General features: G+C 41.8%; 1 protein-coding gene across 1 annotated transcript in view; it reads left to right on the top strand.

Annotated features, from left to right (window-relative positions):
• Nucleotides 1-16,529, top strand: part of FAT3 (FAT atypical cadherin 3) — a 345,063-nt gene extending 328,534 nt beyond the window's left edge. Inside the window, exons 25-28 of the mRNA XM_010002614.1 lie at nucleotides 4,610-4,763; nucleotides 6,177-6,832; nucleotides 9,197-9,310; nucleotides 15,910-16,529. Of these exons, the coding sequence (XP_010000916.1) occupies nucleotides 4,610-4,763; nucleotides 6,177-6,832; nucleotides 9,197-9,310; nucleotides 15,910-16,529 (1,544 nt within the window). The remainder of the gene's footprint in view (nucleotides 1-4,609; nucleotides 4,764-6,176; nucleotides 6,833-9,196; nucleotides 9,311-15,909) is intronic.
• The last annotated feature ends 353 nt before the right edge of the window (nucleotides 16,530-16,882 follow it).

Here is a 16,882-nt window from a genome sequence, read left to right as displayed (position 1 = left end):
GGCGGCAGGCTGTGTGTGTAGACGACCGCCTCGAACACGAGGAGAGAGCGAGAGAGAGAGAGGGGCGTGCCGCGCTGCCTCTCTCATGGGGTTCTTCGCCGCCAGTTTTTGCATTTCCGGGCTTTTCAGCCAATCAGGCGGGACCTAGTCCTGCCCCTGCTTCCGGCCACGGCTCCTCCCCTGCAGCAGCTGCCCCCCCCACACACACACAGAGGGGGTTTCCTGCCGTGTGGAGACACCGTTTTAAGTCAGTTTTGTCGGCTGACTCAAAGGACATTTCATGTTCGTGCAAGGAAATACCTGGTCCTTCACATAGGCACATTCAGATGCTTCAGGCTGGCAGTGCTACCAGCGGAGACATTCACTGTGTAGCAGTATCCCATCTACTGAAGGCACCATGCCCACCTTTGGCCTCTCGCTGCTCATTAAGTGCCAAGCAAACATAGGTACAGGCAGGAGGCCTGTGTAGTGTCCTTGCTTACAGCATGGTGCTCTTTGGTAAGGACTGGGCTGAAAAATCCCTTTTCCTCTGAACAGGGGTATGCCAATAAGGCAGGAAGAGAAGCTGTTGGAATCAAAGTGAGAAGGTAAGACTCAGCTATGTAGAGGGGACTCAGATTAGTGGAGGCAGATGAGAGAAGCCTTATGAAACAATTGGAAAGCCCAGGAGTATATGTAAGCAGGCCAGGGCTATGTCTGCTCATTGGTTTAGGCCACAAATGAGTTTTTATGTGAATCTTCTGACCATCCCCTCTCACTGTGCTTTGCTTCCTGATGTAAAGAGGTGAGGTTTTGAACAACAGGACCAGGCTTCCCTCTGGATGGCACTGAGCTGGACGATGTGCAGCAGGAGAGAAGCTAACATGACCCTAGAGCCCTGACATGTGCACTGAGGGTGCTGGGTGCTCAGCACCAACTCTTTTGCTCCACAGACCCAATGCCATTGCTCTGCAGGGCTTGCTAATGTAGATACAGCCTGAAAGAGCTGTATTGTTGCTTACAGTTTGCTGTTGCTCTTAGGTGAGCTGTTGATACAGTCTATTGTGTCACATGCTGAGGGTGCTGTGGTCCAACCCCAGCAGCACTGCAGATGTGTTTACCGGAGCTTTTTATCTTTTATTCCCTGGTTCCCTCTGAAGAAAAACAGTGGCGATATCACAAAATTTGCAGCCTCAGAGAATGCAGATTAACATTTTCCAGCATCAGTGTGCAGAATTAAATATGCGTATCTCTTGGAGGGAACCCAGATGGGCTGTATGATCTTAAATGTTGATAAATTTCCAAGACTTTCAGTGCCTTCATTGTGAACAGGAGCAAGCCCTAGATTGCTTGAAAGGGTTTCTCATCCCCTGCTGAGAGGACAGGGTATTTCGCCTTTTATCCAGCTATATTGTCTTCAGACATGGAAAGTTTGTTTATTGTTCTTGTGCTGAATGGAAAATGGATAGGAATAAATGCATTATACGTTACCTGAATATTAAGTTAAAAGTCTAATAAAAACTCCTTGTTAGACCCAGGATACACTCCTGACCAAAAGAGTTTACTTTAGGATTGCATTTTTTCTATGGCCTTGTGGCTTCAATGGACAGTACTGGGCAAAATTACAGCCTCTGCTGAGAGGTTTGGAGAAGCATAAAAGGCCTGGCAGGTCTTCTAGCTGGGTCGATAGATGCTGTGTACTGAGCCATCATATCAGCTCTTCACTTCCATTCTTCATGAATTTCAACATATGCTTTGCTGAGTCGGAGACCTCACGGGTGAATGCTCTGCAGCTCTGAGCATGTTGTGTCATGGGGAAGTGCTGTGCCTTTGCCAATGGCTCAGAGTTGGCAGATGTATAGCAAATGAAAAATCAGTGATAAACACTGTAATTTAATACTGTCTTGTTTTACTGCATTTTTTATTTCTAACTTTGATCCCCAGACTTAGAATCTGTATCTCTAGTATCTGACTGTGTTGCACCATCATTAAATCAAATACAGTAAAAACTGTAGACTTTCAGAAACACACTTTTCACTTTGGTCTTGTTCATACGTTGCCCAACAGAGCTCTGACCCATCCAGAGCATTCAGTTTCAACTCCTCTTACTATCAAATGTGAATTGAAGCTAGTGCATCTTTAATATAAACAATAAGCAGCAGTATTAATTAATAAATCCATGTTCCTTTTATAGTTAGTGGTAAAGGGTTCGTTTTTGGGTTTTTTACCAAATGAATATTTCTTAGGTTTTTCTGCAGTGAATGAATGCAACAGAATATGTTACAGACTGAGAATCTAGAACTTAATCAGGTGAATCAAACAGAAGATGTGAAAAGAAGGTGATTAAAAAATGATTAAAAATGGTTGGCAAGTAGTAACTTCAGTACAGAAAGTCTGGAGGTTTTTAAAGTAATTTTAAAGTTATGTAGGGTTAAAATATCAGTTAGCCAATCTATCTGCTATTTTTAAGGCAACAGATTTGTTTATGAATAAAATGTGCTATATTTGAATTGAACATGTTTATTTCATTTAAACTCATTGAGACCATAAAATATATAAAACAGTACAAATTTTTGAACTATAGATGTCACTATTCAGTCATAAAATGAAGCACTGAAAGAACCTTATTTATTCACTCTGTTATTTCTACCTACAGTATTTCTAGATCAGTTACTTTGCAAAGTGACAGTAAATCTTTCATAGGGATGGCATCAAAATGCAATGCCTGGTGCAGTCACAGTTTCATATCTCTTCAGTCCCAAGTTTCTACAGCTCCAGAAAGTTGTTCAGACTGTCCAAGCGAGATCTGTATAAATCACAAAAAAATTATCCTATCTCACTAATACCCAGCAAATATGATCCTTTCTAGGAATCTCCAAAGTTGAATAATTTCTCTTCTAAACCTTGCAACCTTGAAAATAACAATGCTTCAATGCTTCTAACTCCCTTCTTGTAGCAGGGCAATGAAAGAGCATGATATTTGAGTATCTGTTTCATTTTTCTTCGATTCAGTAGGATTGGACTCTTGACTGAATACACCAGCAAGTCGGATTCCAAATTTGTTCTTTAAAGCCTGTCCTCATGAAAGAATTCAATTAGAGTAACTGAACAAGGCAAATTGAACCGTATAGGGCATAAAAGATGTGGGATTCTTAATGCAAAACTGCTTTTGCTTCTTGCCTCCACTGGGCTATTCCATATTGTTTCTGTGAAATTATTTTCCTTGTAACTGTGCTGGAAATTCCTACCTTGTTTCCTGGAACAGTGGCTTTTAAAATAAGTATTTTCTTTTTCAGGTGTATAGATTCCAATTTTTTTTTTAAAATATGTTTATAAAGCATACTGCCAAGGAATGGTATTTCAGCTGCATCAGCTTGATCTCTTGACATGAGATTGAGTTGCATTGAATCATTTCAGCACTAGCTCCAGCAGTATTAATGGTAGGAAGGTTCCTTGTTCCACTTAATATGCTCTATTCAGTAAGTATGTGAAGCCCTTAACTAGAGCTTGAACCTTGCCTACACATTTGTTTGGGACATATGGTTTGTGTAAGTAGTTCTTTAAAAAATCAGCCCAAGTTTTTAACAGATGTCCAGGAAAATTTTACTACTTCAACAAGTCTCTTCTAGGAGTCTTTCCATCTCAGGGACTGCCTTAGTCATCTCATGGCTTTCACAACCTACATGTTCCTTGCTCTTTCCAAGTGAAAAAACACATTTCAATATCCAGTTCACTACATGAAGACACACACTGCATTTCTTTGTGACTGTAAATAAAGTTTTATTAGTGACATTATGCCATAAGAAATAACAAGACGAAGGGGAAAGAAAAGAGGTTTGTCATTCAATACTTGGCAGAGTGAACTGATGGGTTCAAGAAATGTTTTTCACACTGATGTTGATCCTCTGTTGGCAAGAACTGTGGAGGCAGGACTTTGATCCCCTACAGGGTCCCCCTCCAGTTGACTGGAGTTATGTCTGCTGTATTGCAGCCGGTGATTAAATCAGTTTTTAATAGCACACACTGAACACGTTCAGCTCTGATTAGAGCTGACGTTGCCCAGGTCAGCTGGTATTATGAAGTTTATAGTTCATGCCTGGATGATGTGCTTTATGAAAGCAGTAATTATCACTATTGAGTGTTTCATTATTGTCACATCCCTACTGTGTTGTCCTTGTAAAAGGCAGATGTGAAAAAGCTCTCAGCTCATGTATTTATTCTTCAGTGAAGTCCTAAGTGGAGTGTGGGCTGCTGCTGTCAGCAATATGGTGTGCGTTTTCAAAGATACTGACTGGGCCATCCTTAATCTGCAGTATTTCTTGTGACCAAAGTTGGGCATAGATGGCATTTGTTCTTCTCTGAATTATGAAGATCAGGATGGTCTGGGCTGCAGTGCTTCCTTCGGTCCCTGGTTGTAGACATGAGCTCCCATTGTTCAGACATCCCCAATAAACAGACTCTTGACTGGCATTTGTGTGAATGACACAGACATACCAAAATGAGTATAAGCATCCCCTTTCCCCCTCAGTACAAAATGTTTTTGGAGAAAAGTATCCAAAGAAGCCTTTGCTTCTAGAGAGATACAGTGGTAGGCTTCTGATTTATTTCTCTTGTGTCTCTCACCTTCCAGGGTACCAGTGCAATTGCCTCTCCCAGTTTACAGGAAGGAATTGTGAATCAGAAATCACGGCCTGCTTCCCAAATCCCTGCCGGAATGGAGGATCATGCGATCCCATTGGCAATGCTTTCATCTGCAGCTGCAAAAATGGCCTGACTGGAGTAACGTAAGTGACCTTCTCCAGGTGGGCAACAGGAGCTTTTCAGTTCAGCGACAGTGGGATTTTTGATCAGACATTTTGACCCAAAAGCTATGATTCACTGAGCAAAAAATAACCCAAAACTTAGTGCTTATTTTGAGTCTGCTAATGATATCTGAGAAATGCATGAAACTTATATGTTCAGAAATGCTTTTCTGAACTTGGCCTCCTGAATTATTATTTCAGGATGCTATCTCCAGACAGTTTTCACTGAGATATGCGCACCTGAGTGTTAGAGGCTTTTTGAGCAATCCCATTAAGTCTGTAGAAGCCACTATATAATCTTTTTTTGGAAAATTGATGAATTATTTAGTCACCTTAGCCCTGACATAAAAGACTAATTTATTGCCTTCGTTTCTTAAAATCCTAGGCTTGATCATAGATTAGGTGTAGAATCAGAAAATCCCCTGACTTGCCCATCAACATTCTTTTTTTTCTCATCTAGTTTGTCTACCCTTTGTACTTTTTGCTTTGCCTTTTTTAAAATAATCTCTTCTTCTTTGAGTATCTTACTGAAGTTCCTGTTCTTTTTTTATCCCCTACTTCTCTAATAATTACTCGTTTTATCTCCAGCCCAAAATAATTTTAGTCACTCAGTATATCCTCCTCTTCTCTTATAATACTCTGATTTTTTAACTGTATTTTTTCTCATCCATTTTCTTCTTGAATCCTCCTAATATTTTGCATTGAATCCCTTGGGATGGTCTAAAACCAATGTAAAAAGACTGAGATTCTCTGTTACATTCAATGAGCATCATTAGAGTCTTAGTCTCTTTCTATCAGATGCTTTAAACTCTTACTTCTTTCTTGATGTTTTCATGTTATTGTCTTAAAAAGCCCTGGAATAGTCGTGGAAAAATTTAAATGCTATTGAATAGCATGATAATGTCATTTGCAAAGCACCAGCAAGGTGTTAATTGTATCACTTCACAGAATGACAGATTGGTCAGGGTTGGAACGGACCTCTGAAGATCTTCCAGTCCAACCCCCCTGCTAGTGCAGGAGGACCTACAGTAACATGTCCAGACAAGTTTTGAATGTCTCCAATGAAGGAGACTCCACAACCTCTCTGGGCAGCCTGTTCCAGTGCTCTGTCACTCTCACAGTAAAGTCTTTCCTTATGTTTAACTTGCACCTTCTGTGCTTCCGTTTGTGCCCATTGCCCCTTCCCCTGTCATTAGATGCTGCCTAAAAGAGAATGGGCCCATCCTCCTGACAACCACCCTTTAGATATATGTTGATGAGATTCCCCCCTCAGTGTCCTCCTGACTAAATAGACCCAGCTCTCTCAGCCTTTCCTCACTTTCACAAGAGAAGTCATCATGTATTATCTGGGATGTTTGCTAGGCATTCTCCAAACTCTCTTTTTCTTCTTTTAAGGTGTGAAGAAGACATCAATGAGTGCGAAAGAGAAGAATGTGAAAATGGTGGTTCCTGTGTCAACATATTTGGTTCATTTCTGTGTAACTGCACCCCTGGTTATGTGGGGCAGTACTGCGGTCTCCGCCCCGTGGTGGTTCCCAACATACAAGCTGGGCATTCCTACGTCGGCAAGGAGGAGCTGATAGGAATCGCCGTGGTGCTCTTTGTCATATTTCTGTTGATCGTCCTCTTTATTGTTTTTCGCAAGAAAGTTTTCAGGAAGAACTATTCCCGCAACAACATCACACTGGTACAGGACCCGGCTACTGCCGCCCTGCTCAACAAGAGCAACGGCATCCAGTTCAAGAACGTCAGGAGCAGCGGGGACAGCAGAAATATTTACCAAGAGGTTGGGCCTCCGCAGGTCCCAGTGAGGCCAATGGCCTATACCCCGTGCTTCCAGAGTGACTCAAGGAATAACCTGGACAAGATAGTGGATGGGCTTGGTGTGGAGCACCAGGAGATGACGACCTTTCATCCTGAGTCCCCTCGAATCCTGACGGCCCGGCGGGGGGTGGTGGTGTGCAGCGTCGCACCAAACCTGCCCGCTGTGTCTCCCTGTCGCTCTGACTGCGACTCCATCAGGAAGAGCACATGGGATGCTGGGTTGGAAAGTAAGTATCACTGCTTGCTGCTCTTAACTCTTTCCTGCCATAGGTAATGGTTTCCCTCAGGGTGCAGCAGGTACAGTGGCATAAGTACACTTTATCCTGCAGCCTTATACACTTAGCAGTGTTAAGTTTCTCCAAAAAGTGATTTGGTTTAATTTCAAAAAAATATAATTAGTGGTAGGCATGTGAGACCTCTGCTTCTATGTATGACTGAATGCATTTATTTCTCTTGTTAAGAAAGCACATTTGAGTAGGTGCTCTGAGTGTTACTTCTTCAAGTGATATGAGGCCATCATCTTTCTATTAGAAAAAATAATTTGGGGCAGAATTTTCAAATATAAACTCTGCTAGGTTTGTGCAGTTTGTCTCTCAAGGGAATTAACATCAAAAACTGTGTTAAGAAGCAATCCTGTTTTGTAATGGGGACAAATGAACTAATATTTTCTGCTTCCAGTGTCTATGAAATCAAGCAGAAAATCATGCACTACATACAGAATCACCTTTTCAGGCCATTGCCTTCCCATCCACATTCAGTATCAGAGTGATCATGGAATTTCTTGTCCCCATTATTACTCTCTTTGATGGTTTCTCACCTGATAACACAGTGCCCCCTCCATTCCTGAAGAAGTTGCTGGAAATACCAGAAACTTCTCATATTGTGTCATAGCAGGAAATACCAGTTTGCTGGGACAGAGCTGTGGCTCTATGTTGTCTATCCTTGCAAGGCAGAACATGTCATGTTCTGACTGTCATGTCATGTCATGTCATGTCTGGGAGATGTTTGCTTCAGCATATGAGTGGGGGTTATGATGTTTTTCCTTTTAGTAGTTTTTTTCTGATTCATCTTCAATCCCATTGCAACACAGCTTTAGCCAAAACTGTCAAATAAAACTGCATGATCAACAAACTTCATATATTTAGGCAATAGGAACTGAGGAATAGAGAGAGGAATCTGATACTGCCTCATATCTGTACCCTGACATGCACTTTTCCATCTAAGGCAGCACACTGGCTAAGGTCTTCTAATGAAGAACAGGAATAAATTTTCAAATCTTTGGGCTGTATTTCACAGTTGTGTTGTGGTTAACCTTTTTAACCATTAAATACAGTTTTGCTGACTGGAAGCACCAGCCCTGATATGTGCTCTGTTCTGTATTCTCCTGGGTGTTTCTGCCACAGATGCTGCTGGTATCTGTGTGACTTTCTGCACAGCATGAGGCCACATCATGGAGACAGACCTCAGCTGTCAGGGAGGAGGAAGCAGTGCAGCTTCATTACTGCAGCACTCCCTCAGTCTAGTACATGTCCTACTTCTTGGCAGGTGCAAATCAACTGCTCCCATATGGAGATGCCCTGTGCTTGGTAGAAATAACTACAGTTAGCAGGTTGAGACCTGTATTTAGTGTTTGCAGCACATGACCTTGATCATTGGAGATTAGCTCATAGCATTTACTATGGAGTATAACTTTTTGTGTTTCTTATTATCTCTCATACAATGTGCAGTTGAGTGTGTTTATTCAAGTGTATTCATTTACGTCACAGGCTGCAGCTGCATTTTTTAACTGTAGAAGAGTTGTCAAGACTGAATGTGCCTCATGAAAAGCAATGTATATTGAAGCATAATGATAGAATAATGTAATGGCTAAGCTTGGAAGGGACCTTAAAGATCATCAGTTTCCAGCCTCCCTCCTATGAGCAGGGACACCTCACACTACACCAGGCTGCACAAAGCCTCATCCAGCCTGGCCTGAAAAACCTCCAGGGAAGGGACATCAGAAACCTCCCTGGGCAACCTATTCCAGCACCTTATGGCCCTCATGATGAAGAATTTCCTCCTGATGTCTAATCTAAATTCACCCTCTTTTATTTTAATATATTATGTGTCAGTGATAGAGTCATTAAAATCTGATCCAAGTGCCACCAATATAAATAAAAAGATGCCAAATAACTTCCTTGAGCATTGAATGAGCCTTTATGAGGCTCTCAAATTAGGAAATTAACAGAAAAGATTAATATAACTGTAATCTCTTGTATAAATGTTTATACCATGTTTTTAAAGTAATTTGCCTTGCTGCTGAGACTACATGGCATCTAAAAAGGCAACACTGGATACAGATGTTTTGTCCCTGATTACAGTGGTGTCAGCCACTTGGAAGACTCTTTGGGCTTCAAAGACTCCAAAGGTCTAGGTATCTTCATCAGTTCCCTCCTTGACTAACAGGTAATTTTCTCTGTCTGAAGGTAATAGTTGTATTCTGACAAAATAATAGAAGGCTACTTGTTGGTAGAGTTTAAATGACTGGTACAAATAGACAAATGTGCATACCTAGAGAGTATCATTTTGCTTTGTTTTTGCTGTCAATAAAGGTAAAGGGGTTGATGACGCTGAAGAAGTGACCTGTTTTTCAGGAAGTAATAAAGGCAGCAACTCTGAAGTACAGTCACTCAGCTCCTTCCAGTCTGATTCTGGTGATGATAATGGTAAGAAATCGTTTTATATGTGTTATGCTGGGAACAAAGCTACTTAACTGTCTTTCTAATATTATTAGAAAACATTTAGGGGATGTCTAGAATCGCTTTTATAATGCCAAAAGTCAGGAAGTCCTGGGTTCAAAACCTCACTTTGTGTCCATTTTTTAAATTATAGGAATGTAATTAAAATCTTACTTGGAGTTCTACAGTGAATTAGAAGCATGATAGAGCTGAGTCATGTTGCCAAGATATAAGTTGCAAGGGTAACTGTAGAATTTCTCTCATTTTCCCTCTTGGAAAAGGAGGACTTTTGTGTTTCAGTAGTTTGCCAGATCTCATTCATGGTGCCAACAACTGGTGCTCAGCAGCATCAATGAGCGGATGAGCCAGGCAGTGGTGACTTGGCCTTTCCCTGGCACTCACAGCTCAGCAAACAACAGAGCACTATTAAATCCTTGCTTGGTGCATGTTCATTGCCTGGTCTCATGTCCTGCATCATTATCTCATTGGGTGATGTGGGCAGTTCCGTACACAGCCTGAAAGAAGCCAACAAAGTCAGAGCAAACCTTTGTTCTGCAGCCCATGGATGTTGAGCAGAGGGTCTGAGAAAAGGCAAGATGTTTCTGCCAGGGAGGGATGATGGATGTCAGAGAAGCCTCATTCAGATACACAGAAAAAGAAATTGCACTTCATTTCCTCAGCCATGAGTTAATGAACTGTCTGGAGACTCGGTTCCTCAGTCATGTCATGCAGCTCTTCCCTAGGTATTCCTAAATGTTGAAAAAAGCACTTAAAGAGAAGTGCACATGCAGTTCCTTTTGGTTCAGCTGTGACTGAAGCATCATGAGGTTTTTACTCAAGCTTCTCAGTGCTTTGCTGCCCCTGGATCTCAGAAAAAAAACCTTTCAGGATTTTTAGAATAATTACTAGAATTATTATTCTATTAATATATATTTATGTTATAATTGCCTTTAGTGTAATCATTCAAGTGACCGTTTATTGTATGTGCTTACTTTTTATATCTCCCAAATTCTAATTAGGCTTTCCAAGCCTCTGGTCCTGCCCCCATTTAAATCAGTGACACGCTACCCACTGAAGCTGGATTGGACTTTCTGTGTTCACCCATTTTTTATGAAAATTGCATTTAAAGTATGGCTTTTAGAGACAGCAGTTCTAGTTCAGAGTTTAAACAAATCTGGGAGAATGAAAGAAGAAACTTAAATCATCTGAGGTGTTTTGCAGGGGTCAATGCAAGAATGCACGTTCAGGTTTTTGCAGCAGCAGGGGAGGGTTGCATTGAAAGACCCTAAAATATACGTTCAGGCATAAGTAAGCATATACTTGCTGGCATAAATGTACATCAAACCTAATGGGTGCCCCTCTTGAAGCCATAAATCCTTCCCCTTCCTGTCATTTTAATTCTGATAGAGCAGCCCTACACTGTTCAGTTTGTACCAGATGCAGGCAGCCTCCACTCACCTTCTCCACAGTGCCTGGGTCTTTCTCATGCTGGGTCAAATAGGGGTTGTGTCACCATACAGACTCTTCTTGGGTGTGATTTTGAGCCCACTTCTATTTTTTTCCCTTATCTGTGCTGCATTTAAGTTGCTCAGCTCCCCTGGTCTTGCTGAGAGTAGTTATTGCTATTTTTGTGATCAAAATTTAAAAAAATGTAATAGCCACAACTTTTTAAAAAAAGTTTCCCACTCTTAGAAATAGTATTTTGAGACCTCACCTGAAATGAGGTCCTGTCTTGAATGAGAGGATGTGGCAAAAATGGATTTTTTTGTTACCATTTCACTGCAGCCCAATGGCTGGTTGTGCTGGGAAGGAAGTCCAAGAAACTGCTGTTGATGACATCAGTTTTTACCCAATGAGCAATGCTGGATTTAGGTAATCCCTTGTCCTCAGCTGCCAGAGGTCGAACTTTCCCTCACTTCCATGAACATGCTCTGCTCAGCTCCCAGCAGAGCCAACCCTTAGTTGCAATGAAGACTGTACTGGTCCTGATTTTTGACCTTTTGTTTTTCACTCCCAGTTGGTCTCCTCTTACAGTTTGCTGGTGCCTTTCACCTGTTTTCCCAGCCATGCAGCAGCTAATTACATGGAGTCACTGATTTTTCCATAATGTTCATTATGCATTAGGTGATGCAGGTCTCCCTTGTACAATCACCAATGCTGTTGATGGCATAAACATGCTCAACATAGACAGAGAGCATAGTTTCTTTGGTTTGTCAAGGCTCTTTTTGCCAAGCCTTCACAAGGGCTAAGGAAATTTGATGAGATCCTTGATCCCATGCCTAAAATTTAACAAAGATTTGTAAATACTCAACATATCTTTGAATGGTACTAGTACTGTTAACATGTTTCTTGTGAAACATGTTTCTTCTAAGTCTGTTGGCTGTGTGAAATAAAAAAGTATGTCTTGCTCAACATTTCTGGTGTTGGTCCTAGCTTGCTTCAAAGCAATCAGATTTCTCTGACTTTGTCTTAAAGACAAAGGGCAAGAGATGGATCCAGTATCCACTGAATCAGAGCTTTCCCTGTGGTTTTGGTGGATACTATTGCATGTCCTCCAAGGAAAGGGTGTTAGTTGGTCCAAAATGCACATCACTTAGAGGACAACACATTGTATGCCTGTTTGGCTCCATGTTCATCAAATGCATGGTCTATATTAATTATTTCAAGGGGAAATTATGTTTTGGTAAAACACCTGCCAAGAACACACAAAGCATTTGTGAAAACATTCTGTCAAACAGATCAAAATTTGAACCAAACCTACTTGAATGTGTCCTAATTATAGCAGTCCTGCTTAACATCCCAGAGGTATTACATGGCACAGCACAAATAGTAAATAAGTAAAGCATTCCTTTTAGGAAATAGATAGAGCTTAGCACTGTTTTAGATGGTGTGATGGTCTAAAAGATAATGATCCCTTGGAGCACATGGCCTCTCTGGAGACCCTTTAGCAAGAATGAATTAGAAATTAGTGTCAGGTAGACAAGATACTGCTTTGGTTAATTGAATCAGCTGGCCGGTCTGCTTGAATTTATGAGGTGATACACATCATCCCATATGCCTTTGTGGAAATGCTGGTTGGGAATTTATCACCACTCTGAAAATGTATGGGATTATCTGAAATGAAATGTCCTGCAACCCACTGCATAAATCATGCATGGGTTGGCAGCCTTTTTTTTTTTTTCTTTTTCAATGTCAGTTCTGTCTGTTTGAGAGAATTTATTGTGGTATCATATGATGCGTGTTTTAAATACTAACCTAACGCTGTCCTTCCCCTCCCTTTATTTTCTGCTTTCCCTCCCCTGCAAGCTTCCATAGTGACTGTCATACAGCTTGTCAACAATGTAGTTGACACAATAGAAAATGAAGGTATTTAATTTTTTTTCTTTCTTGTTATGCGACAATGCTTCCTGTTTTCATTGTGTAACATTCCAGCAGAACCTCACTAATCCACACTGACCAGCAAACCAGTGGCAGGGATGGGCATTTGCAGATCAGCATGTTCACCAGCAAAGCAAAAACACCAGAGGCATGTACCACAAAATATTTGTGGATAATTAGAGGTGGCAGAAAAGGTCATCATCCTCCTTTCTTCAAGTCAATGTTTTTGCTTGCTTATTCCCATTGCCTTCAGAAAGAATAGCATTAGGATGATAATGGAGCCAAATGGTTGAGATTATCTGGCTGGGAAACAGAAGAAGATACAGGAAAGCTGTAAAGCATCCCAGGCTGCAGTAAAGCTGGGCTGTGCACTTCCAGCACAACCACGTGGAGAGGAGCAATGTGGTGAGAGGCAGGTGGCTGGCTGCTCCCAAGTAACACAGTGTCAAATCAAAGATGTGTAGACACAACTATGGATGCCAGCTCTCAAGGCTGCCGCCCTGCCACTGCCTTTCCCCTGGGATTGATGTGTCCATTGAACAGAGCATGGCAGTTAAGTCCAAGGATCCAGTACTCAGCTCTGCCACTGACCTCCTGGGTAATCTTTGGCACATCACGTTACAAGTGAACTGGCTTCCATCCCTGTAAAACAGGACTATCACAATTTTCCTCTTCTATAGAGCAGTGAGGAAATGTGATGTATCAAAAACAAACATTTATTTTCTTTATATACAGCATTTATCTTATCCTCAGGAAAAATGTCAACTCCGCATCAAATAAGGTTATCCACAAGTCCAACACTTCATCTGTCTTTAGCAAATTTAAGCCAGGTTTTGCAGATTTCAGGTAATCCAATTTGGATAATGCTTAAATGTTATAAAGTAAATTCTTCTTGTGAAATTACTGATTCTTTTTCTTGAGCCAGTGTCATGATAGTTTAGAGAAGCACTTTTACTCCTTGCTAGTTATGGCACTTCAGTATTTGTCTATAGTATATTTACCAGTTTCCTGAAGTGTAAGAGTGCCATTCTTCTGGCTATCAAATAAAATTAATTAGCCAAGGTTAAATTGAAAAGAAAGTCCCAATCAAAAAAATAAGAAAATAATGCTGAAAAGAAAGCATAGACACTGAAAATGGCTTTGTCTTCCAAAAGGAAATCTTAAGCAAACACATGGGCTCCCCATCATGCTTTACAGGTCAGAAAAAGCTGCTCTGGCAGCAATTTCAAAAGGCTGTAAATGAAAATGCTTTGCCCACTTCCCAGTTCCTTATATGAGACTGATGAGCCTCATGTCCTCTGCCACAGAGCTGGTGGTATCTGTGAATCGTCTGCACCAGGGCTCCCATGGCCTGGCAGGCACAAGAGCTGCCTGGAGCTGTGGGAGAACAGGGCTTCTTCCCCTGGGACCTGCTAGGGACTGTGCAAGTCAGCAAATTAGTGAGGTTCTCCTGGATCCTGAAACCACACAGCTCAGAGGGACCTGATGCATCTTGTGTGCCATGTCATGACACTGACCAAAAGACAGCAAAATCCGTTTTACAAAAAAAAAAAGAAGTGAAGAAGAAGAGTGGTTAGGGCCGGTTCAGGCACAGCTGCTAAACTACACTGCTCCTCACCCTGGACTAACACAGAGCAGATAGAAAGCTGCTGTCTGTCTAAAGAGCTGATGAAGAAACCACCATCACCACATAAGCCATGTAGTGTTAAGCAAGAGTGATGTTGACAGATAGAAGCCTGGAGAATAGTCTGTCCTCAACTGTAGCTGAGCTCCAGAGGTTAAGTACTGTAATGGGTCTGTTTATCTGGCCCAACCTCCTCCAGCAGTGCAGCCCAGAGACCTTGCCCAGAGACTTCTTGCATGAAGCTCAATAACATGCAGCTGAACAAGAGCATCTCATCTAGAAAACGCTGCAGCTTGTTCCCTGCTCTTGTTTCACATAAAACCTCTTTCCTTGCTCTCTCCCCCACCCCTGCACCCTCTCCATACTGGAATGCCTCCCTCCCCACCGGCGAGCATGGCAGTGCAGGTGGGAGGTGGGTGTGGGGTTGCAGGGCATTGTAGCTGACAGCCCCATTAAATGGCTTTGTATTCTATTCTATTCAGGTTCTTATACCGTGCCCATCACCATGGTATCTGAGCCCAGGTGGGCCCAGATTTGTTTGAACCGGCCCTGAGAATGGTAGATTCTTATTTTTCTGTTTCAAAGTGAACAAGTGAGAGAGAAATGTATTTTGCAATTATAAACTGTAGAGATGGTGGATAGCCCTTTTTGTATTAAGAATTCCAGGTCTAATGTAATTCCATATCTGTTCAGCAAGGGTAAATAATTAAGATACGATAGAAAAGGAATATAATACACATATTAATTTCTTTATGTATGCCTGCATTTGACTGGGCAAGCTTGTCTTGTATGCTAAAATAGATAACAATTAAAAATCCTATTAAAATGCCAGAGGCAGCGGTACTTTAGAAATATGCATGCAGATTTGTATTTTCACATGTAATATTATGCTGGTAGCAAACTCTGAGTTACCAGTTTTTACTTTTCACTTTATACCTGACAGTGTCTGTTATGGATCAAGGACAGAACTACAACAGAGGTGATTTTTCTGAGACACTTTCTGCCTCTTGGACTGGGCTGGGGTGGGCAGGGCTCTGACTTGCTCTGTGTTTTTCTTGAACTGCTTCATGTGTCTTCTCTTGTTTGAGTTCTGTTGGGTTCAAATGCTGCATGAGAATGGCCAGGATATTTCAGGATCTATTTTTCAGTCAATCAGATTATTTGCTTGCACACTTTATTTCCTGAAACAAAGTCATTGGACATGGAAGGGGAGACTCGATGTTATACCACAAGCATGCTGACTTCATTTATAGATTTTGTCAAGTAGCTGTGAAAAGCATCAATTCAGAGATTTTTTGTAATTTTGGTGTCTTGGATTCATAGTTTCTAATACAGTCTAGTAACATCCTAAAAAGTAAAATGCCTGAGAGTGTCCATGTTTTGTTTCTTTGCTTGTTTGCATTGTAATACGATTTATTCTCCCCCGTCCCTCTGGTCAGAGCATGGCTGACCTGTGTCATGGCCTGGGCCGCATGCTGTGATTTGAACGTGCTGTGAGGACTAAGAGGCAAGTGCATGCAGGGCTCCTTGTCCTCATTAGTGGCCCCATCTTAACAGAGTGCTGTGGTTCTCTTTCCTGTTGCAGCGTATCATTGGGATACCTCTGACTGGATGCCAAGTGCTCGCTTGTCCGACATTGAGGAAGTGCCCAACTTTGAGACAGCGGATGGAGGCTCAGCTCATCACGGCAGTACCAGAGAGCTGGAAACAGATTACTACCTTGGTGGCTACGACATTGATAGTGACTACCCTCCCCCTCACGAAGAGGAGTTTTTAACCCAGGACCAGTTACCCCCTCCTCTTCCAGAGGATTACCCAGACCAATATGAAACCCTCCCGCCCTCACAGCCGCTCTCAATGGCAAGTACGCTCAGTCCCGACTGCAGGCGACGGCCACACTTCCACCCCAGCCAATACCTCCCTCCCCACCAGTTCCCCAATGAGACAGACACCACGGGGTCTCAGACTGGGAATGAATTTAGTACTTTTGCTGTTGGCCCAAGCCAGAACACAGAAAACGTTAGTGCAGGTAAGATGCCCTTATCCTTGCACAATTCTCTAGATGCCTCCTCCTCAGATGTCTCGGCCAGCTGTGGCTTTGATGACTCCGAAGTAGCCATGAGTGACTATGAAAGCGTGGAGGAACTCAACCTAGAAAATGTTCACATTCCATTTCTGGAGACCCAGCATCAGACACAAGTGTAAAGGAAGCTCCCTTCTTCTTCTTCTTCCTCCTCTTGTTTGTTTGGTTTTGTTTTTTGTCATTTGGTCCAATTAATAGTATAAATATTGAGAAGAATTTTTTGCTGAAGGTATATCTATATATATTGGGCAAGGCAAAAAAAATACAGTATAACCCATTATTGACTTGTTCAGAAATTATACTGTATGTGCAGACATGAAGTGACCAATTATGTTAAGTATTATACATCACAAAATTGTTACAGACAATCTGGAGAGCGTGAACCTTCTATTTATTACGAAGAGTAAAACTCATATTTTGAGGCAAGGGGGAAACAATAGTTGCTAAATAATTTCTGTCTCTCCCCCGAAGTTTT

This window comes from Chaetura pelagica, unplaced genomic scaffold (assembly GCF_000747805.2).
Source record: "Chaetura pelagica isolate M959 unplaced genomic scaffold, ChaPel_1.0 scaffold338, whole genome shotgun sequence".
Lineage (NCBI taxonomy): Eukaryota > Metazoa > Chordata > Aves > Apodiformes > Apodidae > Chaetura > Chaetura pelagica.
Note: the sequence above shows the minus strand (reverse complement) of the source record. Positions and strands in the feature narration are given on the sequence as shown.